The sequence below is a fragment of the Drosophila tropicalis genome, unplaced genomic scaffold (assembly GCF_018151085.1).
Source record: "Drosophila tropicalis isolate 14030-0801.00 unplaced genomic scaffold, ASM1815108v1 contig_805, whole genome shotgun sequence".
NCBI classification, from domain to species: Eukaryota; Metazoa; Arthropoda; class Insecta; order Diptera; family Drosophilidae; genus Drosophila; species Drosophila tropicalis.
Genome location: NW_027173295.1, coordinates 2,376,984 through 2,398,630, shown reverse-complemented (window position 1 = coordinate 2,398,630; position 21,647 = coordinate 2,376,984). Strand labels below are relative to the sequence as shown.

General features: G+C 39.3%; 6 protein-coding genes across 6 annotated transcripts in view; 2 read left to right on the top strand and 4 right to left on the bottom strand.

Annotated features, from left to right (window-relative positions):
* The window catches only part of LOC137580097 (neurobeachin-like protein 1), a 32,709-nt gene that overhangs the window by 4,425 nt on the left and 6,637 nt on the right, over positions 1-21,647 (top strand). The window contains 10 exon segments of the mRNA XM_068294010.1: positions 22-1,077; positions 1,079-1,267; positions 1,337-1,720; positions 1,722-1,941; positions 2,009-2,250; positions 2,311-2,938; positions 3,009-3,196; positions 8,778-9,085; positions 21,012-21,155; positions 21,218-21,605. Of these exon segments, the coding sequence (XP_068150111.1) occupies positions 22-1,077; positions 1,079-1,267; positions 1,337-1,720; positions 1,722-1,941; positions 2,009-2,250; positions 2,311-2,938; positions 3,009-3,196; positions 8,778-9,085; positions 21,012-21,155; positions 21,218-21,605 (3,747 nt within the window).
* On the bottom strand, positions 4,040-8,391 carry LOC137579957 (uncharacterized). The gene is made up of 2 exons (XM_068293870.1): positions 8,019-8,391; positions 4,040-5,976 (listed from the first exon to the last, which is right to left on the bottom strand). Exons 1-2 carry the CDS (start codon positions 8,052-8,054, stop codon positions 4,168-4,170), a joined length of 1,845 nt encoding a protein of 614 aa, XP_068149971.1. The 5' UTR covers positions 8,055-8,391; the 3' UTR covers positions 4,040-4,167.
* Cpr64Aa (Cuticular protein 64Aa) lies at positions 12,292-13,365 on the bottom strand. Its single transcript, XM_068293758.1, has 2 exons — positions 13,049-13,365; positions 12,292-12,976 (listed from the first exon to the last, which is right to left on the bottom strand). The coding sequence occupies exons 1-2, from the start codon at positions 13,292-13,294 to the stop codon at positions 12,620-12,622; spliced, it is 603 nt and encodes a 200-aa protein (XP_068149859.1). The 5' UTR covers positions 13,295-13,365; the 3' UTR covers positions 12,292-12,619.
* On the bottom strand, positions 15,146-15,558 carry Cpr64Ab (Cuticular protein 64Ab). Its single transcript, XM_068293959.1, has 2 exons — positions 15,544-15,558; positions 15,146-15,478 (listed from the first exon to the last, which is right to left on the bottom strand). The coding sequence occupies exons 1-2, from the start codon at positions 15,556-15,558 to the stop codon at positions 15,146-15,148; spliced, it is 348 nt and encodes a 115-aa protein (XP_068150060.1).
* On the bottom strand, positions 16,083-17,008 carry Cpr64Ac (Cuticular protein 64Ac). The gene is made up of 2 exons (XM_068293841.1): positions 16,926-17,008; positions 16,083-16,857 (listed from the first exon to the last, which is right to left on the bottom strand). The coding sequence occupies exons 1-2, from the start codon at positions 16,935-16,937 to the stop codon at positions 16,240-16,242; spliced, it is 630 nt and encodes a 209-aa protein (XP_068149942.1). The 5' UTR covers positions 16,938-17,008; the 3' UTR covers positions 16,083-16,239.
* Cpr64Ad (Cuticular protein 64Ad) lies at positions 19,795-20,760 on the top strand. The gene is made up of 3 exons (XM_068293958.1): positions 19,795-19,828; positions 19,909-20,095; positions 20,237-20,760. The coding sequence occupies exons 1-3, from the start codon at positions 19,814-19,816 to the stop codon at positions 20,758-20,760; spliced, it is 726 nt and encodes a 241-aa protein (XP_068150059.1). The 5' UTR covers positions 19,795-19,813.

The following is a 21,647-nucleotide window of genomic DNA, read 5'->3' as shown; positions in this document are numbered from 1 at the left end:
TATAATTTTTGTTATTAAAAGGTTTCTAATTATTTCACCTTGCCGATGCGAGCGCAAACAGCTTTTGATCCTAATGTCAAGAATTTCCCCATCGGTATGCAGGATACGGTTTTTGGGGAGCAGACATGCTTGCAGGGACATTTGGGTGGTGTTCTCTTGGCCGAGTCAACGACGAGTCTTAAAAATATATTCGATGCCGGCATGAACTTTAGTTCGATATTTTCACAGGAGAACGATTTGCTTGAGCTGACATCTCGTTTCGTTTTCTGCTATGCACCGGGTGCTGTATGGCATGGCACTTGTCAGGATCTAATCCCCGGTAGTCGGTATCCAGGCAGAATAATGGCCCAACACTGCAAAATTGTTAAGATTCAAGAGACAATCAATAGCATTGGTGGAATTAATGCAATATTGCCTATATTACATCGTTTGGTAACTGACCAAACCGATGATATATCCATTGGCGTTGACACCAAAGAGTCCATGTCATCATCCACACCCACTGCCGAAGAGTTTACAGATTGGGAAGTGCTGTCATCTAATTTGAATACCGAATGGAAAATGATACAAAATCCATTGGCAAGTTTTCTATGTTTGCTACGCTATTTAACCTATGATCACGAGCCCAATCAGGAGCAGTTATTAAGTGAGGATAGTCTTGCTATCATCGGCATAATGCTGCAACGTTGTCCGCCCTCGATGTTCGATGTGAATGCTTTAATGTCCACACATTTGCTTATGGAATCGTTGCAAGGACACAAGGCGGAAAGGGGAGGACAACTGTTGGATGCTCTTTACGCACACATTGTCTTTGACTTTGCCATTTGGTCGCGCCTGCAGTTTCAAATTATGCTGGGGCATGTCCAGTATCTAAGTGCCATGATTAAAAACGATCGTAAATTCTTTCGCCGGCGTTATGGTGTTCAGTTTGTGTTAGATGTAGTCCGGCAATATTATACCACACCGGAGAATTTATCTAGCGATGATGCTAAGACTATAAGAGCTACGCTACTGGGCATTGTGCGATTCTATCTGCAAAAGGATGTCAATATCAAGGAGGTCAATGCTATGATAGCCTTTTTTAGCATCCGTGCGACAAGATGTTGTCTTAGTGGAGTTTCTTGAGATGATGACTTTCTATGTGCGTGGCAAGAACTGCAAAGATCAGATGGTTCTGCTGCTTCATGAACCCCAATCGGCCAATTTAATTTATAATTTTCTCATTGACAAGAGCTACACCTGCGAAATTCAGGAAGCAGCCATAAGGGTAAGTAAAGTTAAATATTAAAATAAAGTTGAAATATTTTTAATGATTGTTTTTTTTTTTTTTTTTTAGTTTATCAGCGGATTGTTGGCCACATCGCGAGTTCATCAGAAATATAAGCAAGTTTTGCGTCTTTATGATCAAAGTAGTGAGCAGAGCATGTTCCCGGGATTCTTTTCCTTCATTACACCCATTTCACTGAGTTCCATCATATTGTTTCATATGCTGGACGAAATGCTCGGTATGCAGCCGGATTATGTTGGTCTCATCTTTCTTGTCTATCATGTTAGCAATTGTGGCATTCAAGTGAAGGTTGAGGTGGCCAAACGTTTGCTACAGACCACATTTGTTAAGCAGCAATCCGTAGCGGCCATTGCCAAGCAAACGGGCTGGCAGGAATCCATTGCCCGTTTGCTAATACGTAAACCCATCAGTATGGCTCCGCCAGATGAAGAAAAAACGTCGCAGTTTTGGTATTAATATGGATGTTTTACTGGAAGACAATTCCAATTTTTTGGCCCAAGCGGATCTCATTACGTTTTCGGATCAAGAAATTGGGCTTGCTCAACTCCAGCAGCAGCAACAGGATGAACAGCAAAGCGACAGTGGTTTAATACTTAATGAGATTCAGGCTAGCGTCACAGAGGCGGCCTCAGTAATTGAGACAGAAATTAAAGGTGTGTGTTTATATTTTATCTAATTAATGAAGAATCGAACTAATTTTAGCTAATATTCCCCGAACAGAGCTTGCCGAGTCTGTATCTGGAGCTGTTGTGGAAAATGTCAATAGTGTCTTTTCGGTTATACGCCAAACAACGCATGACATTCAAGATACATTTGAGTCTTTAACTCAGGGCAGCTCTGTAGATAGCACAGATGCACCACCACCAAGTCAGAATTTCCCAGTCCAACGTGCTGAATCCCTAAGCTCTGAGAGCTCAACCCAATCACCGAACAGGCCGCCCAAGAGTAGTGACTCCATGGAGGTAAATTTCAGTAGACTATGTTTCTTTTTCTTGACTTACACACAACATTGTTTCTTTTAGAGCACAGCTGCTTTTGATTTTGTTTCGGAAGGCGATGTAGATACAGAGGAACAGTTGGTCTATTTGATTACCAATACACTTTTCAATATCTTCTGGCGCGGCATTCCAAATGAGCATCCCCAATGCTGGCAAGAGCGTGGACAGGTCCTTGGCTGTATTAATCTATTGGCATTAAACAATGAGCTCATTACCTCGCATTTGTCTCTGCGTCTACGCATCCTAGAAATGGCCGTTCAAGCCTCACTCTTTGATCTGGCTGAACATGGCAGTCAGACATTGATTAATCAGGAAAATGCCTCAAATATTCTTCGCATGGTCTATGAACTTATCGTACTTGGCTCCAATGAAGATGAGTCGAAAAAGTGCTCAACCAAACTACTTGACGGTGTTTTGGCTCTTCTCGATGCACTTATGATCTTTCAGCAGGGCTCATCCGATGATTGGTCTGATATGATACGTTTGTGTCTGGGTATACTGCTCAAGTGTTCACATCATCCGAATCCTAGTATTGTGGCCATGGCAACGGCCAAATTGCATGCAATTCTCCAAAGTCGATCCACTGAGGATCCGGCTGAACTATCGTATTTGTTGTACAGTATAAATCGGGCTTTAGATAATGCTATTGAAGGTGCGAAAGAAAGAAAGAAAGATGTGGGTTTTTAGAAAAATTTTCATGTGCCGTTCTCTCTCTTTTTTAGTTGGCAATCCCGAAGAATATTCGTTTCTAATGCCTGTGATGAAAGCTTTATTAGAAAAATGCCGCACAGCATTCAATCTGGATTCAACTCTTCCGGATTTGCCATCAACATTATCGGGGCCTGTGTTTTTCAATGATTTCCAAATGTACAGTACCAGCAAAAAGTGGCGCAATTTTATTGAACGTATGGTAAGTGTTGTACTATGTATATCTATATTTAACTAATTTACTTTAATTCCATAAACTCCACTTAAAGACCGCGATGTGTAACCTTGACAAATTCAAGATAACGTTCGAAAAGAATTACCCATCGTGTTCAGATGATTTTGGTTCCGAATTGGTATTAGTTTTGTAGCAAAGTTGCTTTGGTCTTGTTTGTTTTAGAGTATATTCTTCTAAAAAGATGACATTTAGAAACACAACATATACATATTTGCTTTCTGATTCTGGTAGACTTCTCTTCTTTAATTAATAGTAAGATTATGCTTGGTGTTATATATTTATGCCAAGGCTTTTAAACGGCGATGTAGACTCGCCTGATCGCTGATCTAGACATCCCTTCATTACTTTTCCTCTGGAGTTCTACTGGCTATGCCTTGCATGAACCTTTGAGGGTCCTCTGCGCTGATTACAACCTCCTACACTCTATAAACTTCTTTCTCTAGCAACACCTGTACTTTTCTATTTACCTTAAAGTATGTAGATAGCTGTGATTCGTATATTTTAGTCAATTTGTCTGGTCTTACATAATCTGTAAAAGTAGAAGTAAAAGTCGCTTTCTTTTGTGTTCTATTTTTCTTTTTTAATACATATCGATTTTTCAATTGAGTTCGCTTAAGATTAAAATATATTTTATTTCTATGAATTATAATATAAACCAATTGAAAAGTCTTGCCCCCCGTTTGTTATTTAAATATTATTTTTAATATAGTTTATGATTTTTTGGCAAGTTCTGGTGCAGGACATTCAGCTTTCGTTGAATCTCTCGGTTATTGTGAGGGCTTTTGAAGAGCGTTGTATCGAACACACCTTTTGTGGTTCGCTTGGGTGTGTCATCTGTCTGGTCAATTGCAGGTTGGAGGGCTAATGATATGCCTGGCTCGCGCCTATATGACTGAGAATGTGAGGGAGAAGATCGTGTTCGTGTCTGGCCACGGCCATTATTGATGGGAGAGAACTGTTGATAAGCGGGGGGGCGGTGCAACAGTTCCATCGTAATAGCTCTGCGAATGGGATTTCTCAATTGTCACTGTGGAAATTGGCTTGGCTAGACTGTGATCGGATGGCGTGGTTATGTGATAACGGGAAGTGCCACGATTTACAATGGAACTGCGTGTTGCAGCTCGTGTGGCTGGTGTGCTGGTTACAATTGTGGGCAGGAAGATACTACTTGATGATGTTGTGCGCATCTGCATTGGACTCCATGGAGCCGGTGTAGTTGTCTGTATGGATGTTGTTGTTATTGTTGGCCTATAACTGGGAAATTTGCGTTTATGTTCGACATAGCGAGAACCATGAGCATCTGTATCCGCATCCGTATGGGTATCCGTATCTATATCCCTCACATGGCTGTCATCATCGTAGGCCTGCTGAAGCTCAGGGGCATCTAGAGTGTGTTTCTTGGATGGAACTGAAGGATTGGGTCGTCGCTTGCGTTTCCTACGTCTCTTGGTATTCGCATCTGGATGCACATTGTTCGGAATGGGAGTCTTGCCAGTTATAATGGGGGGATACAATTCCTGCTCCTCAAGATTGGATGCTTCAAACGGTATGGCATCATAGATGGGTACCTCATAGCTCGATTTGTTGTAATCAAAGCCAGGGGTTTTCGGATTTGGATTCAAAGGCAGTTCCTGCGATGGTGGGGCATAATCTTCATGCGGATAATTGGGAGACGGATGAACAACACTATGACTATCAATTTGGGTATAACCAATCGAATTTTGCTGATGGTTTTGTGGTGGAGATGGTGGTGGTGGCGGCGGTGGCGGTGGCAGCTGTGGCTGTTGACTCCCACCCCCATGGGGCGGTGGTTGCGACTGAGGCACACGATACTGGTGGGTCTGATCGTATTGCTGATTATTCAGCTGATACGACGTGCTGCTCATCTCGAATGCTGGCTGCGAATGAATAAAGTGCACATTGGGGTTGTGTTGTTGTGTGGTCTGTGCTGGTTTCGGCGGTTCGGCAAAATTCTGATGATAGCCCACATTGGGAACCTTCTGTTCATATATGGAATAAGAGTCACGATCTGGTGGTCGAATTGGCGTGTCTGAGTGGGCATAGCTATTGATATAACCAGAGTCAGGAGCTGGAACACCATATTGTTCACTTGGCGGCTGTATATAGTGAGGTGCATGATGCGATATATAGGACTCGGGCGGCGATTCATAGCCAGTGGGACCAATACTCTGCTCTATTGTGGGTAGTCCATATTTCTGATGTGGTACATGAATTTTACTTGAACCATGAGACGATATCGCTGGTGGTCCATCAATCGTAAAATCGATTGCCGAATATTTCGGTGGTCCATACAAATCGGAATCTTCATTGTAGAAATTCAAATCCATTGATTGGGCCTCATAGCTTGTGGGGGGTATCCTAAAGTCATGTGGATCAAGTTTCAAATGTTGAAAATCCAAATACGGGACACTTGGTTCATCGCCATGCCCGGAATATGTTGGTGGACCACTCAATGGTGGCTTAAAATAACCAAATGTATCTCCATGTCTATGATGTGATGGTGGCCTAATCTTTATTTTCGATGCTGGCGAATTGAAGCGTCTTCGGAGCTTCGAACGTTTGCCTGCTGAGCCCTTGTTAATGCCACTTGTATAGGGTAGACGATATAGTATTAATTTCTCCGATTTCGGTAGCAGATCGCCACTTTCCTGCTGACTGCCAGCGGCGATTTGTGTGACAATAGTCGAGTTAATTTCACTGAATGCCAAGGGCAAACATAATGCCAACTGTAATGGAAAATAAAGAGCAAAGGGCAGCTTTTTAAAATCTACAATCATGCAAAAAAAAAAACAAAAAACACCAAACAAAAAAGTAGAAACTTTCTCTAACCGAAAACTATATGTGTATCATAGACTTTGGTGTCGCCGCAAATTGTTTTTGTTTTGTTTACTTTTTCATGCCACCGGCAATCCTAAAATCTCGCCAGGCTACCAAAATTGGTTGTCGCAAAATGAAAACAAAAACAAAAAGTTGACTTTGCCAGCTGCCTACCATCTTGCCACCCTGACCACTTTGCCACCTGCAACATTGCTGCTGCTGCTGCTGCTGCATTGATTGCATGCAATCGATGCACATGTTGAAGAAGGAAGAGCATTGGCAGAGAAGACCTCAAGGCGCAAAACATTGAACCTGAACGATGGTTGCATAGTCACAAGAAAATAACTCGAACTCTGGCGGGTTCATTGTGAAATCTCTATGTTTCGTGAGGGGAAGGGGTTTCCCCTTTTGGTTTTGTTTTAAGTGAACAAAGGCGCCACCTAAAGAGCGCCAATAAAAGCGGCTTATATATTTTGAATAAATTTAGTTCGGTGTGGTAAATTGTTGTAAACATTTTTGTTTAGCTTTCTAAGCTGTATGTGTATTGTTGGTTTTTTACATTCAACTAAAATAAAATTTCTATGCAATTTAATTAAATAACAATATGACAACATTTGCTAGTTAAAATGTGTTTATCACAAATTATAAAAAAAATATTGAAAAATAGACAAACACCTGGCCATGAATTTTCATTTTAAACATGTATTTAAACGTTAGTTGCAGAATATATTGAGCTTCTTAGAACTGATTCTTATTTTTGATTTACAATTAACTAGTTTGAGTATTTGTTTCTCTTCTAAAATCTAGAAATATTCAAAACTATTTTCGATTCCACAAGTTACAACTGAAAAGGTTTCGAAAGGGAGAAATTCTTCTAGCAATAAAACAAATGATTATACATTATATAATCTCCACAAACTGACCAACGAAGATCCGGGTTCGAGTCGTCTAGTTGTCGTCTAAGCAGACGACCATAGTTGATTGTGCTTATAAAACACCGTTAGCTTATTAGTTTCAACTATATCCTGCACTGATACTAATAATAATTTATTATTTACTCCTCATATAATTTAGAACTTCGTTAAAGTTCACATTAAAGTCTGAATTTGGTCCTAAATGATTACTTTGGTTCTTATGTCTATGTTCATTGTCAGGACGGTTCCAGAATAAGATTTTGATGGGGCTCAATCGAAAAATGAGTTATAAAAACTTTTTTTCATTGTGTCAAATATAAAAACGATACATGATCCATAATAAAGAAAAACTGTAACTTGAAATTTTGAAATGAGTCCCGACCTCCGGATCAGCTTCCTGTCCCTGCCCTTTGTCTGTTTGCCATTTCAAAAGTCACTTATAAAGCGGTTCACGAAAAACCAGAATGTTTAGGGTTTCTAAAGGCAGAAACAAAAGTCCTTTATCTTTCATTTAAATGTTTGCTTAGCACACCCTATATATACAATTTTATATAACTTATGTAAACTAAGCCCTAGAAGAGATTTTCAAGGTGGCTCTATTGAATGCTTTTCCTTCGATCTGTTTAATTTTCCATTTATTATTGAACTGAAGCTCATTTTATGTCATTTTGAACAAAAGTTGTGTTACCAACTTTAAAACGCGATTGGAGATTTGAAAATATAATAATTATAATCATAATTATTTTGATAAAGTTTCAACGTATCAAATTTCTAAGGTTTACATTGTGTGGCATATATCTTTAGAAATCTTAAATAGTTTATAAAAGCTTAAAAAATGAAAAGGTTCAAAAACATTTTAAATTTTTCAGTTGACTATTTTATCCTTGTTTTTTATTTTGTTAGAACTGTTTGTAGTTTTTGTTTTTGTAACAAAGCACGGCTACTAAGGTTTACGTATTAGTTTCGCACTTAATTTCTGGTATTAATATTATTATTATTTTTGTTTATAGTTTATATTATTATTTAATATCGCTTACAATACACAAGGCACAAAACCAAAAAAAATTATACATTTTCACAACGTTAAATGAAAATCGACGGAAATGAAATTCAATTAAAATGCATAAAATTAATTAATTTATTTATATAGTTTTTGATGTTGTTGTTATTGTTTTTATTTTGTTTTGACGCGAATATTTGCGGGAAAACTTTCATTGGAGTCGCGACTACACGACGACGACGATCGTGTATGCTCTTCTGTGAATTGTTTTGATGGTGAATTTTCCTCAGCTTGCAGCTGATGGTGGATCGGTCACAACTCGTTGGACTTTCTTTTGGCTACTGAGCTCTGTTCCAAGAAAGTGGTCTTGTTTTGTTGTGTTTAACGTAGACGTAGAGAGATGTAACCAACACAAAAACGAACACCAACCAGTCGACTGGCAAATGGCAGTGACGCCAACAAAAAAACCAAGATGAGTCTCCTCTCTGTCTCTCTCTCTCTATATCTCGGGCAAAGATTTCATTTGGAAAAGTCATAGAAAGAATAGAATTATTGTCCTGACCTCTGGAGATTGTGTTCTTAGAGGGCAATTTCTCTGGCATTAACTTCAATTTCAAAGTTTCAAGTTAAACTTGTTTCGTCTTTTCCTGTGGGTATTGAACTTGAATGCTCATCGAACGTGACTTTGAATTGAAAAGCCTGGAAAGATCAGGAAAAATTGAATGTGGGCGAAAATCTTCAGTTAACTTTCATTCACAATAAAGAAAAACTAATTGTAATTAAATGAAATTTGCAGGTAAAACCGTTATACGATCACTATCAGCGCGACATCGAACTCCATTTGTGGGAGCCAATCAATCGATTCTGGGCAGAATGCTATGAAGCATGCAAGGCGGCCTCAAATCAACGTGCCTCATTCCAAGCAGCCAACCGTCGCGTTTTCCAGCAAAAGATTTATATGCCATGGAAAATGCGACAGGTGGAGGAGAGTCAGCGACTCCAAACGGCGGCCGTGCAGCGTAAAACGATCGACAGTCACATACGGAAGAAATGGAAGACAGCGAAACGTTTCTTGTATGGTCCAAGAGGCCCCTGGTTTACGGGGTAAGTTAAATATTTCTTTTTCTTTCTTGTTTGTCTTTGTTTTTAGCTTCCATCTTCTCTCTCTCTGTGTGTGATTATGAAATAAAATGAAATTAAGCATTTTAATTGCTTGACGTTACAATTTTAATCGGGCGTGCCATCGCTAATGATTATACATATGTATCTTGAAAGTAAATTTGTATAATTATACCCTAAGGAAGAGGCATACAAATTCTCTTAATAAGTTTGACAACTTGGTGATTCAAGAAAATATAATTTAATCTTTTTAAACTTCAACATTTTTATTTGTTCTATTTAACTTTATTCCTGTAATAAATATAGATATGAGCATTTGAACTTTTATTTTAAAAATCCTTCAGTCCATGTGGAGACCATTTTTAAGGGCATACAAATGTCGGCATTCCCTTCTTTTTTCTGTACCCTTCTGGCTTTAATTTCACTTTAAAATGCAAAACAGTCTAGAGAAACTTTTGGTGCAATTGTTTGGATATTTTATAGTAGGCACTTTATTTAACTAAGCAACTCAGCTAAATTTTACGACTTTTACAACTTGTCCATAATAATAGCAAATAAAGTGGCGTAATTCCGTTTTTTTTAATTTCGTATAAATTTTACAAGAGTTCTTTACATTTCTCTAATTTATTGACTGCAACCATTCGAAACGGCTTAGAAGCTCTAAGAGGGTAAGAGTTAACACACACAGGCTTGTAATTCAAAGTATTTTAACTAGCAATTTATTAATGTTAATTCGCTTTAGGATCAACCTTCGTTTGGGTTAAACGATTCTACTCTTGGATTTGTTAGTTTTTGATATTATATACGAAAAGAACTATTGAACTCATTTAAGAATTCTAACTACAAATAACTGTCAACTAAATAATTTCCTTTGCTTGATAATAAACTTCCTCAGCTAGTCATAGTTTGTTTATGGAAAAGGTCCTACTTTTGACTTATTCGACTTTTTTATAATTTATTTCCAAATTTTAACTTGTTCACAAGCAAATGTGGCAAAACTTGTCAAACTAATTCTTCTTTAATGAAACCCGTCAGAAGTTTATATAAAAGAATATAGAAATTTTCGTATATTTCCCATTTGGAAGACCTAGCATTATTAATAAATATGAGCGAATAGTTACTGCCTTTTCTTTGTCTTTATTTTGATATTGATTTCATGTTTAATATGCTTAGCTTTTCCAATTGAATTGGCGTTAGACTGATAGACTCCTAGATATTTTACAGTATCTTCTTTCTGAACTTGATTATTAAACATTTAATCATATTGTATTGCAACATTTATAATAATTAAATATGCATTACAAGAATCCATCCATGAAATTAAATTAAAGTGGCAAAGTTTAATTAAGTAAATATCAATCACAACATAAAAATTTTATTGATTTTTAAAATGGTTTGCTAATTTAAATTTTACAATTGTGGTTAATTTTTTTTTTTTTTTAGGGGACTTTTTGAAATTGTTTTAGCCGGAAATATTAGTTTTTGTGTTAAAGAGAGACAAAGTGAGAGAGAGAGAGATAGCGAGAGAGAAAAAGATGTTGGGGGAAAAAGTAAATTTCATTTCCTTATGACTTGGAGAATTGGCCCAAGGTATAGAAACATTTCTTGGCCCTCTGGTTATGGTTTTCGGTGGTGGTGGTAACAGACTAACACATTGCAACATCATCAGCAACACCAGCTAACTGCCGCCTATTGCCTCTATTTCAACCTACCTGGTTGTGTTTTACGCTTTCGCCCAAACCGTCCCATTGCGCCGTCTTCTTTGTTTCTCTGTTCGTGCTGCGATTAACATTTTAATTTAGTTTTATTAAATCATCAAAACGTTTAAAGCAAAGTGCAACAAATGCTTCAATTATGCAACTGCAAGTGTAACACAAAACAAACCTCTTTCAGTGTTACATAAAATAGCAAACCCATGCATATGTATATTGAATATGCATATGTAAAAACTCACAATAGATGAGAGATAGATAATGTTGATAGTCTGTCTAGTTGTCTTATTAGAAGAGATCACAAATTCATTAACGACACCGCCTCACACAAGTTATGGACACTTAAGCATCTATTAATTGCCCATTGGCCACTCAGAATTCAACATGCCATTCAAATTCAAGTTTTCCATTGTGCGTGTGTGTGTGTGTGTGTGAAGATATGTGGTCATTCGGCCCAGCCAGGACAGGTGCGTATATACTCCAGTACACGGACCTTGAGCGATAATGTTACAATCCATTGGCAATCTAAGGCCGCCAACAAGCAAAACTTGCTACAATAAAGTCAACTAAACTGATTCATTTGCCGCATATATAGACACAAATAAATTATATATTATAATATAAGCCCACTTTTGAGATACCCATTACACACTTGCCAATACTCTGATTAGCCTCTATTTTGCATTAGTGGTTCAATTAGAGTAAATTTTGTGAAGAGTATCACAAAGTCGTCTAGTATAGTTGAGAGTTTTCAAAAAATGCGTGGCAAAAGTTTAAAAAGAACCTTGATCTGCTTACATATCATCTGTCGCGGGTCTAACATAAAATAATGCATAATATTGATGTCTTGAAGACCATTAAATTAAAGTCAATTAAATAATAGAAGACTTTCTTTCAGTTACTACTAGAATAAAATTGACAATAACAAAAAAACAATTACTTTTTTTATTATTACAAAAATGAATTTAGACATTCAGACCTAAAGAGCTCAAGATCTGCAGAGCAAAAGAGACATAAGAATATAAACCATTCGGTTTAATTTATTTGCACAAAATGTGACAGGCTGCGCAGGGATATAGAATCATAAATCAATAAGAACCAGACAAGCCCAACCTGTTTTATCTCTTTGCATCTGGCCTGAAGCCATTCTTTAAGCCTGTCACACGGATTGGAGACAAATGTAAAGACTTTTAATCTGTTTGACTGAGTAGACCAATTCCTTTGACTTCTAATCGATTGCAATTGAACTGTTTCGCTAATTGTTTAATGTTTTACGATATTCAAAAGGCTCAATAAGATGAATGTTAAATAAAATAAATCACATGTTCATTTGTCCAACTTAATAATTGATTGCAACCATTTAATTATCCAACTATCCAATCCAAAGTATCCAATTGATCCAACTAAATTATTGATATCAACCATTCAATAATATAAAATATCCCTTCAATAAATTAAAAAAAAAACACATTTTTTTTTTTGGGTTTATAATAGATAGTTTTTATCGCGGTCAAAAACAGCCTTAAGATTAAGTAGACAAGAAAAAAAACATACATGACAGGAATAGTATGTGTGTGTGTGTTTAGTGAGTAGTGAGTGGACTGAAGTGATGTGTAGAAGATGATGAATGGGGATCCGCTTGATTAGACCCACGAATTTCGATTCGTTTTCAACTACTACAAATACTACAACTATGATCAACTACGATGGGAAGGAGAGAGCTAATGTGGTCGTCGTCGCAATGTGTCCGTTATCGTTGTGGTAAGAATCAGATAGCAAGAGGTCGTCAATTGAAGAGCGGCATGACTTAGTGATAGCCCAAAGGTGAGAGGGCAGGCAGTGCCAATTTGGGCAATGCCGGAGCGTAGGCTGGTGCCAGAGCAGGAGCATAGGCCGGAGCCAGGGCAGGAGCATAGGCTGGCACCTTGGCCACCAGAGGAGCGTGCAAGAGTGCTGGAGCCGGTGCCAGGACCTTGGCCACTGGAGCCACCGCTTTCACAACAGCACCCTCGCGATGAACAACAGCATTGAATCCATGAACTGGATCGGCAGTATACTCCACAATGCGACGAGTGCCATCGGCTTCGATCAGAGAGTAGGCACCCTGGACCACATCACCGCTGCGTGTCTCCTGTTGGCTCTTTACATCACCAGTGGAACCATCCTGTAAATATATATGAAAATAATAATGAACCAAGTCAACTAGGATTGTCTAGGATTTATGTGTGCTGCTTACATGAACATCATAGCTGAAGCTATATTGTGGATTGGGATCATATGGCTCGGGAGCTGCCACTTTGGCAATGGTTGCCACTTTGGCCAGGCCAGGATAGACAGGTGCGGCCAGTTTGGGTAGCAACGCGGGCGCAGCTAATGAAGGATATGCTGGATAGCCGGGCAGGGCCAAACCAGGACCAGGTACAACCACTGCTGTGGCGACTGCTACCAGAGCACTTAGAACAAGGATCACCTTTTGGGCCATTCTTTCAATTTGTTTGTTTGTTGTGGTTTTTGGTTATTGGCTTGATGGCTGCTGCTTTTGATGGCTGCTGCTGCGTGTTTTGCTGGTTGCTGCTGTGATGACAAATAAATCTACTCTGTGGTTCTGTTACCAATCGACAATTGCTTTTTATAGGCCTCCAAAATTCGCAGCCAAATCTGTGGTGCCGCCGCCGCCTGCAACAAATATTTATGCAAAAACAACAACAACAACAACAGCAACACCAACAATAACAACAATAATAAACAACTAAAAAGTACACATGCGTGTGGAGTATATGAAAAATACTTGCACCAATCGCAAATAACCTAACAACAAACATAAAATAATTCATTTTTATACCCTTCTCAAATATGGTTATAAATCTTTTTCGATAATCACTTTGTCAAGCAACTGCTACAAAGCTTAAAATTATTATTAAAATTTATATATATTAAAGATCAAAGAGTCATATGGGCTTCTTCAGATCAGATCAAACTTTTGTCAATCTTAAACTTTCTTTTAACAAAAAAAGGATTAAGATTAGGAATTCAAACAATTATGATACAAATGCATTCAAATGACTTTTAAAGAATCAGTTTAATATATCATAGATGGCCTTGGACAATCTCTTTGTTCCCGATGATATTTACAGTAAAACCTCTATGGGAACGCATCCAAAAAGCAAACACCTTCCATTGATGATCAAATATTTTCATTTTTTTTTAGGAAATAGTGGGGTAGTGTATGTAATCTTTCGGTGTGGCCCTGTGGTTTTTCTTATTTTAGTTGCCGTTGCCGTTTTGCCCATGGCAATTGATAGGCCAGGACAGTGGCGGAAACGGTGGAGAGGTGATGGAGGGGCCAGACGGAGACAGAGGAGAGGCTACCACCATGCAGCCTAAAGTTAGAGAGCTAGTAGCAAAGAACGTAACAGCCACGCAAAACATGTGTGTGGGGCCGCCGCCGCCTCCTCCTATGTAACTGCGAGTAAATGGTGGACAGACGACGGTCCGACATTAAACTGGTTCCATGCCGGCTGCAGTCGGCGTCGTGACAACAAAAAAAAAAAAAAAAAAAAAAAAAGTTCAATTTGGAAAGCGACTTTTGGTGCAACATAGAACGAACTGGTGTGCGTATGTGTGTGCAACCGGGTGGCCGGGCGGCATCAGGTATGTGACTGTTCGGCCACTAGATGGGAGTGCACGCACCCAGCATCGTCGTCTCCGACGGCGTCGTTGTCGTTGTCGATTGTTGAAAGGTGTGTGCACGCACAGCCTTCGAAACTGGGACATTGCTTGCTTGAGCCGCCGCGCCCAACCAAATCTCCCCCAGAGACTGTCCAGAGACACAGCCCCTTACCTTCTTCTCCATCCCCTTCCCCTCCCACCATAACAACAACAACAACAACAACAATATGTTTTACTATTGGGACAATTTTGCCCATTTTAACCAATTTTTAGTATTTTTTTGTTTTTGTTTTGTTTTTCTTGAACAAACCGAGCGGAGACATGCCTAGTTTGCGTAATCCAAAATTGTATCTCGTGCTGATTTCTGCTTTCAATTAAACTATTGAATAACTTGTAAGCAAAATGTGAATATATGTGAATGGGCAACATGAAAATCGAAGAATAATAAATTCTGATATTTAAATGAATGTTCGCTGAGAGAACCGGTAACCGGTGACCATGTCCCTTTCTTTCCTTTCAACTGATGGTTTCTCTCTAATATTGAGTTCAATTTTTTTGTTTTATTAATTAATACATCAATCCAGCAGCATAATAATTTATACTTTACAATCTAGTTAGTAGGTAATAGGAGTAAAAGTAGTTGTTTTTGGTTGAGTCCAGGAAACTAACCTAAGAATGGTAATGGTGCTGGTGCTGGTGGTGCCACTGCAACTGGAACTGGAACTGGACCACGTTGAACCACAGCATTGAAACCATTATCATCGGCCGTATAGAATACCGTACGCAATGTGCCATCAGCATCCACCACTGAATAGGAACCCTTGACAACATTACCATCACGAACTTCCTGTTGGCTCTTGCTATCGCCAGTCAAACCATCCTGTACATTGTAGGCAAAGGCATATTGTGGATGAGGATCCACTTCGGTGGCATGAAGTGGAATGCCCGGCAGCAAAGCACCATCAATGACCAATAGCAGGCAACTGGCAAAGAGAATCTAAAACAAAAAATGTCATTCTAATGTATTCCTTCTCCCTTTTTGGCATCTCCTCCTTCTAGTACCTTGAAAAGAGCCATGGCAATGTGTGGTTTGGTTTGGTTTGTGGTTAATTGACTACTGTTTCTACTGCAGCACTGAAACATTGGTTTTTAAAGGGCCAAGAAGACGGCTAGCTGTGACTGAGCCTATGCGATTCATAAGCTGCCCATTTAGCAACTGCTGCCAAAAATGTTTCCGAAAAATGATTTCCTCAATAGACGTGCAGCAGACGGGGGCAGTAACTTACTCAATATGAACAATAAGTGATCGTGATCAGCATTTGTAGTTAAATTTTGTTATGGCTAGGGCAAGGGGACTCTCCCTCATTTGGTAGCTCTTTCCACATGCGTTTCATCGAAAATTCAGTAAACCTGTTTGACCTTACAATATTTGTAGAAATAAATAAACAATTGGGAGATTTTTTTTTGTTGTTTTCTTTTATTGTACCGAAATTTTTATTCAGTAAATGCAGTATTACTAAGATTTGCCGTAGATAGCTGTTCTCCAGAACAACACTATATATACATATAGGGGAGGGAGTTTTGGTAGGGGTATTTTAACCTATTTGGAGGCAACAGCATTTGCACGACATTTCTGCTAACAGCAGAGCGAAAGTTAAAAAGATGAAGATGATGAAAGAGAAGGAGCATTATAACTATTTAACAACGGTCTATAAGATCGGTGGACCCTTAATTGTGATCTGTTGGTTGCTGGATTGCTTAGTAGTGTCCGGCCAGACTGAGGCCAGGAGCAGAGGCGTATCCAATTTTAGTCAGAGCAGGAACAGCGGCCACAGCCAAAGCTGGCTTAGCAATGGCCACCGTGGCCGTACCCTTCTTCTCGACAATTGCATTGAATCCATTGATTTTGTCAGCGGTATAGGTTACCTTGCGAATGGTGCCATCGGGTTCGGCCAAAGAGTAACTACCCTGAACGACACCATTGACCAGAGTCTCCTCCTGTTGCTTGGAATCGCCAGTGTGTTGATCGGTTACACCATATGAGAAACTGTATTGAGGATTGGGATCATATGGCTCGGGCACGGCAACCTTGGCCACAGCTAAAGCTGGAGCCGGAGCAGCCAATAAAGTTGGTGCAGCTAGCAATTTGGGTGCAGTGGCATACGAGATGGCAGGAGCAGCTAACAATTTGGGTGCAGCATACGAGATGGCAGGAGCAGCTAACAATTTGGGTGCAGCATACGAAATGGCAGGAGCAGCTAGAAGTTTAGGGCCAGTGGCATAAGAGATGGCCGGTGCGGCCAACAATGAGGGGCCATAAGGATCGATGGGTAGAGCCTGGGTTACCGACAGCGCCAGTCCAAGAACGAACAACGTCTAGATGAAAATGAAGAGAACAGATCCTTGTATACAAATCCTGTGGTTTGACTTTGTGTATGCCTTACCTGGGCAATCATATTGAGAGCAGAGGAGACTTTTGGATGCAAGGAAGCGGCTGCTTTAGCTTGGGAGCTTGTGGTCTGTACTGCAAGAACTCAACTTGACTGTTTGATGCATTTTCCAGTGGACTTTTCAGTTTTATATTCGTTTCGTCGGCAAAGTTTGTCCACCACTTAAAGACCTCCCCGCCCCTTGTCAACCCGTTGCACTTACACCTACTAACTCGCCTTCTATTAACTGGCCAATCTATAGGCTAAATGACAATTGCGATTACTTGCATTTTGTGCTGTATGTAAGCTTACTCTGACCAATCTCATCGGAGCTTCGATTTCATGTTTTTTGGTGCAGATTTCATCATGGTGGTGCGTTGTCTGTTTTTTCTTTACTCAATGGAATATCTCTCTCTCACTCTCTATACACCAACAAAACAGTCTCGAATTCGAAGAGTGAGAGACCAAGACTAGTTTAGCGAATGCGAACTGCAAATCTGGTTTTATTTTTGGGCAAATTCTCAAGTTCTCTAACTTTTTACGATTTGTCGTCTGATGTAATAGTCGCATGGTGTTGAGGCATTCATTGGCAAAAACAAGACCATTCAATTCAGTCTAATTACAAGACCAAATATTAGTAGAAGAACAGAAAACCAAAACGAAAAACTGAGACGATTGGCCCTGGATTAAACAATGTTGTCTTACCAATTGTTCGACTCACTTGCCCTTAAATGGACACTAAATGCAAATTGTATACAGTTATTTTTTGTAATCAATTTAATTACAATTAAACAAGAAGGACATAACACAACAAGCAATCAGATATTCCGTGCACACAATACTGTGATTTCTTCCGGCTGCAAAACATCCGTGCCAGTGACCGTTAAAATGTCTATCATTTGGTGTGCCTTCGCTTTTATTGCCCGCACCGTGGACTGTGTGTATTGAATTTGTAGCCAACAAGTGGCAAGGTCGTCCGAAGAAAATAAAAGTTGGCTAATTAGTTAGTCAAAAAAGGCACGCACTAAGGACACACCCAAAGTATTAAGCTGATGGTAATTACCACAAGTAAAATTGAACCCTTAATTTAAATGCATATCTTACACCAAGACGTCAATTAGGTTTCGATTTCAAAAATTTATTTCAAATTTCGAGTCAATATTACTTTTTTGACCATGTTGTGTTAAAAGTATAAACTCTATGAAGTGTTTCTTTTAGCCCACTTGGCCATTTCATGACTTGCCATTGTATATTAATCAAATTTTCGAAATTACCCAAAATGCCTGCCCAAAAGATAGTTTTCAGAGCCTATTAAAAGTGGATTCAATAGTGTCCAAAGTTTTGTTTCATTGCTTGTCTTTGTGACCCCATTCATTCCAAGTCAAAAACTATCAAACTTAATATATTTTCGCTCAAAAAAACTTACTGAAAGTTTAATATTTTTAGTCCAAGATCAGGAGACTGTAATCCTACGAATACTGTGGATCCTAAACTGTTAAATCTTGTTTTGTTTTTTTGTGAACTCAAATAAATTTAGAAGATATAGTTCTCTGATCTGAATGACATAATATTTGCTACTCTAGCAAACTAACAACTTATGCGGTAATTAATTACCAATATTTGTGTATTTACCCTATCTGAAACTTGAAAATATAATGACTATATATTATTTCCCACTCTGTTTTCAATGGTTTCTATAAGAGTTAAATGATAAAGCAGTCCGATCCAGAAGATACAATTCGTATAAAGTAGCCTTTTCAAGACTAAACCATGCAAATATTTAGTAATTTTTTTAAAGTTTTGTCTCAAGTTTTTTTCGGGCACTAAGCCAAACATTGACAATCAAGAAGCAAAAGGTACCAAAACGAGGCCAGCTTTAGCTTGGACGAGACTATCTTATACTGTTTGTATCAAGGTCCGAATTTAGAACACATGACTTCGACTGATCGTTTGAATGGTCAGGTTAAAGTGATCTGATCTGGCCAACTTACAAACATTAACCATTTTAGATAAAACGCTTTTCCACTTTGAGGGCTATAGGTAAGGACAAAAATTTTGCAATACAAACTTTGACGCGTTAGAAGTTAGCCCCGGCCTCTTGATGATATGCCCAATCTTTGAATGCATTTTTTGAAAGTAAAAGAGCAGAGAACTCTGTAGTATAACTATGCTAAGAAAGAGTTTGTAATTTGAAATATTCCATTAAAGAAAAGATTAGATTCTTTTCTTAAATACTTCTCACACTTAACTTCATGGGATACATCCAAGGACAATTAGGTCTATGAAAGACCAAAAATTTGACTTTTTAACCCAACATGAATGTGTGAAATGAAATGAAAAACTTTAAAAACTTAAAAAGTGCTTTCAAAAATTTGATTTCTTATTACATATTTTATGTGAGTTACGTATGCAAGTTTTATTGTGAGTTTAACATGGGTTTAGAAGAATATTGAAGCCATTGTCATTGATGGCACATACAAAATACGCGCAGACAAATACAAAATAAAAATAAAGTAAAATAATGAAATCAAAGCAAAATCGCATTCACTTTCAACACCAATCACACGAAACGCTTTGGTCATGCGCCATGGGCCACCGAATTGATCCAAAAACAAAAACCCATACTAAAAAATAAAAAACAAGAAAAAGGCAACGGAAAATTGACTTACGTGATGGGAATTTGGATCATCCTTCCCCCAAAGCAGACGTAGCCAAAACTTGTCGGATCGGGGGAGTAACAATGGCTTCCACAGATGGGTTACAAATTGTACGCAAATTTTGCAAATAATTTCCGGCGGTGGGCGGTTTTTGGGTATAAAAGACGTCGCCACTTTGGTAAAGGTATGTCAGTTCAATTTGGTTAACCGACGACGGTGGCAATTAACGAAACCCTAAACCCTACAATGTATCTTTTGACGGTAAGGAAACAACAAGATGAGGATTTACCTTGGTGTCATCAGTGGATAAGCAATTTGATTGGATCAATTTTATCACTTAGGTTGTTGCTGTTATCTCCTCGATGGCTCTATCGGGCGCCCAGGCTGGTCTGGCACCCTTGGCCGCAGCACCAGGAGCATTGGCTTATTCCACCCATCTTGGAGCTGGACCATTGTTTTCACCGGCTGCTTATTCAGCGCCATTTGGTTATTCTGCACCATTGTTAGCTAGTCCTGCTCCGTACGCTGGTTTACCTTTGGCTGCCCGTTTCGCTGCTCCAGTTGCTGCTCCTTTGGCTGCTCCCCTGGCTGCTCCTCTAGCTGCCCGTTTCGCTGCTCCAGTTGCTGCACCTTTGGCTGCTCCTCTGGCTGCCCGTTTCGCTGCTCCAGTTGCTGCACCTTTGGCTGCTCCTCTGGCCGCTCCAGTTGCTGCTCCTCTGGCCGCTCCAGTTGCTGCTCCTTTGGCTGCTCCAGTTGCTGCTCCTTTGGCTGCTCCAGTTGCTGCACCAGTTGCCGCTCCTTTGGCTGCTCCAGTTGCCGCTCCTTTGGCTGCTCCAGTTGCCGCTCCCCTCGCCACTGAAATTGTTGATGCTCATCCACAATACAAATACGCTTACAATGTTCAAGACATTCTGACTGGCGACTCCAAGACACAAGAGGAGACCCGTGATGGTGATATTGTACGTGGTTCATACTCTCTGATCGAACCCGATGGTTCTCGTCGTATTGTTAGCTACTACGCTGATCCCATCAATGGATTCAATGCCGTTGTCCAAAAGGATGTGCCAGTTGCTGCTGTTGAAGCCGTTGCTCCCGTTGTGGCCAAGACAATTGCTGCACCTGTAGCTGCCACCCCCTTAGTGGCACCAGCTCCAGTGCTTGCCAAAACTTTAGCCGGCCCCATTGTTGTCTAAAAAAACACACACACAGGAGAGAGAGATGATAGAGAAATTGCCAAAAGATTTTCATTTGTATATATTCGATTAAGAGCATTGCCGTAAAACTTTAACCCCAAAAAATAAACCGAAATTTGTAACTGAAATTCTGGACTTGACTTTTTTCTAAAAGCTGCAACTAAAGTTAATTATGTATACTATCTTGTATGATTAACCGCTAAGATTATTTTTCTAAAACCTTTTCTTCCTTTTAATATTTTCTTTTGCAGAGAGTTTGGCAAAGAGTTCTGGAAACTGTCACCTCATGAGAATGTAACCCGCATGCGTCTGAAACTGGAGCCGCAGCTCTATCCAAATAATCATGAGAATGCCGCCAATCTGCGTGATAATGCCACCAATGCATACGATACAAAGTAAGGGCAAAAAAAAGGGAATTATTTTCATGGAATTGATAATGTTTTCCGTTTTTGTTTAGAAAAATATCAGAACTCGATTCAACTATCAAGAATGCTGTGGTACGTGACTTCCTCGTTGACGATGAGAGCCAACAGCTGGAGGAGGAGCTACGCCTGCTAATTGAGACACAGTCACAGCAGGATGTGGCATTAGAGAAGCTAGTCATATCACAGGAATGTGAGTTAATCACTCTAATGACTAAGGTCAAGGGACGCATCGAAGTGAATCAGAGTGCGTTCATTTTTGTTGATCTAAGTCCACTGTCAGAGGATTCATCGAAGCATGATTTTCGTTTTCACATCAATAAAATTCGTGAAGTTCACTTGCGGAAATATAATTTAAGACGGAGTGCATTGGAAATCTTTCTGATCGATCAGACAAGTTATTTTCTTAATTTTACCACAAAGGTAATATCAAAGACAAGGCTGAGAATTAAGACTTTAGAAATT

What these genes read in the sequence shown, in the direction of transcription:
- LOC137579957 (XM_068293870.1), bottom strand. Translation starts at nt 8,054, where the DNA reads ATGTATAATTTTTTTTGGTTTTGTGCCTTGTGTATT. An exon ending in GGTTTTGTGCCTTGTGTATT is followed by an intron (nt 5,977 to 8,018) that starts GTAAGCGATATT and finishes TTTCCATTACAG; the next exon opens with TTGGCATTATGTTTGCCCTT.
- Cpr64Aa (XM_068293758.1), bottom strand. Translation starts at nt 13,294, where the DNA reads ATGGCCCAAAAGGTGATCCTTGTTCTAAGTGCTCTGGTAGCAGTCGCC. An exon ending in GCTTCAGCTATGATGTTCAT is followed by an intron (nt 12,977 to 13,048) that starts GTAAGCAGCACA and finishes ATATATTTACAG; the next exon opens with GATGGTTCCACTGGTGATGT.
- Cpr64Ad (XM_068293958.1), top strand. An exon ending in TAGTCCTGCTCCGTACGCTG is followed by an intron (nt 20,096 to 20,236) that starts GTTTACCTTTGG and finishes TCGCTGCTCCAG; the next exon opens with TTGCTGCACCTTTGGCTGCT.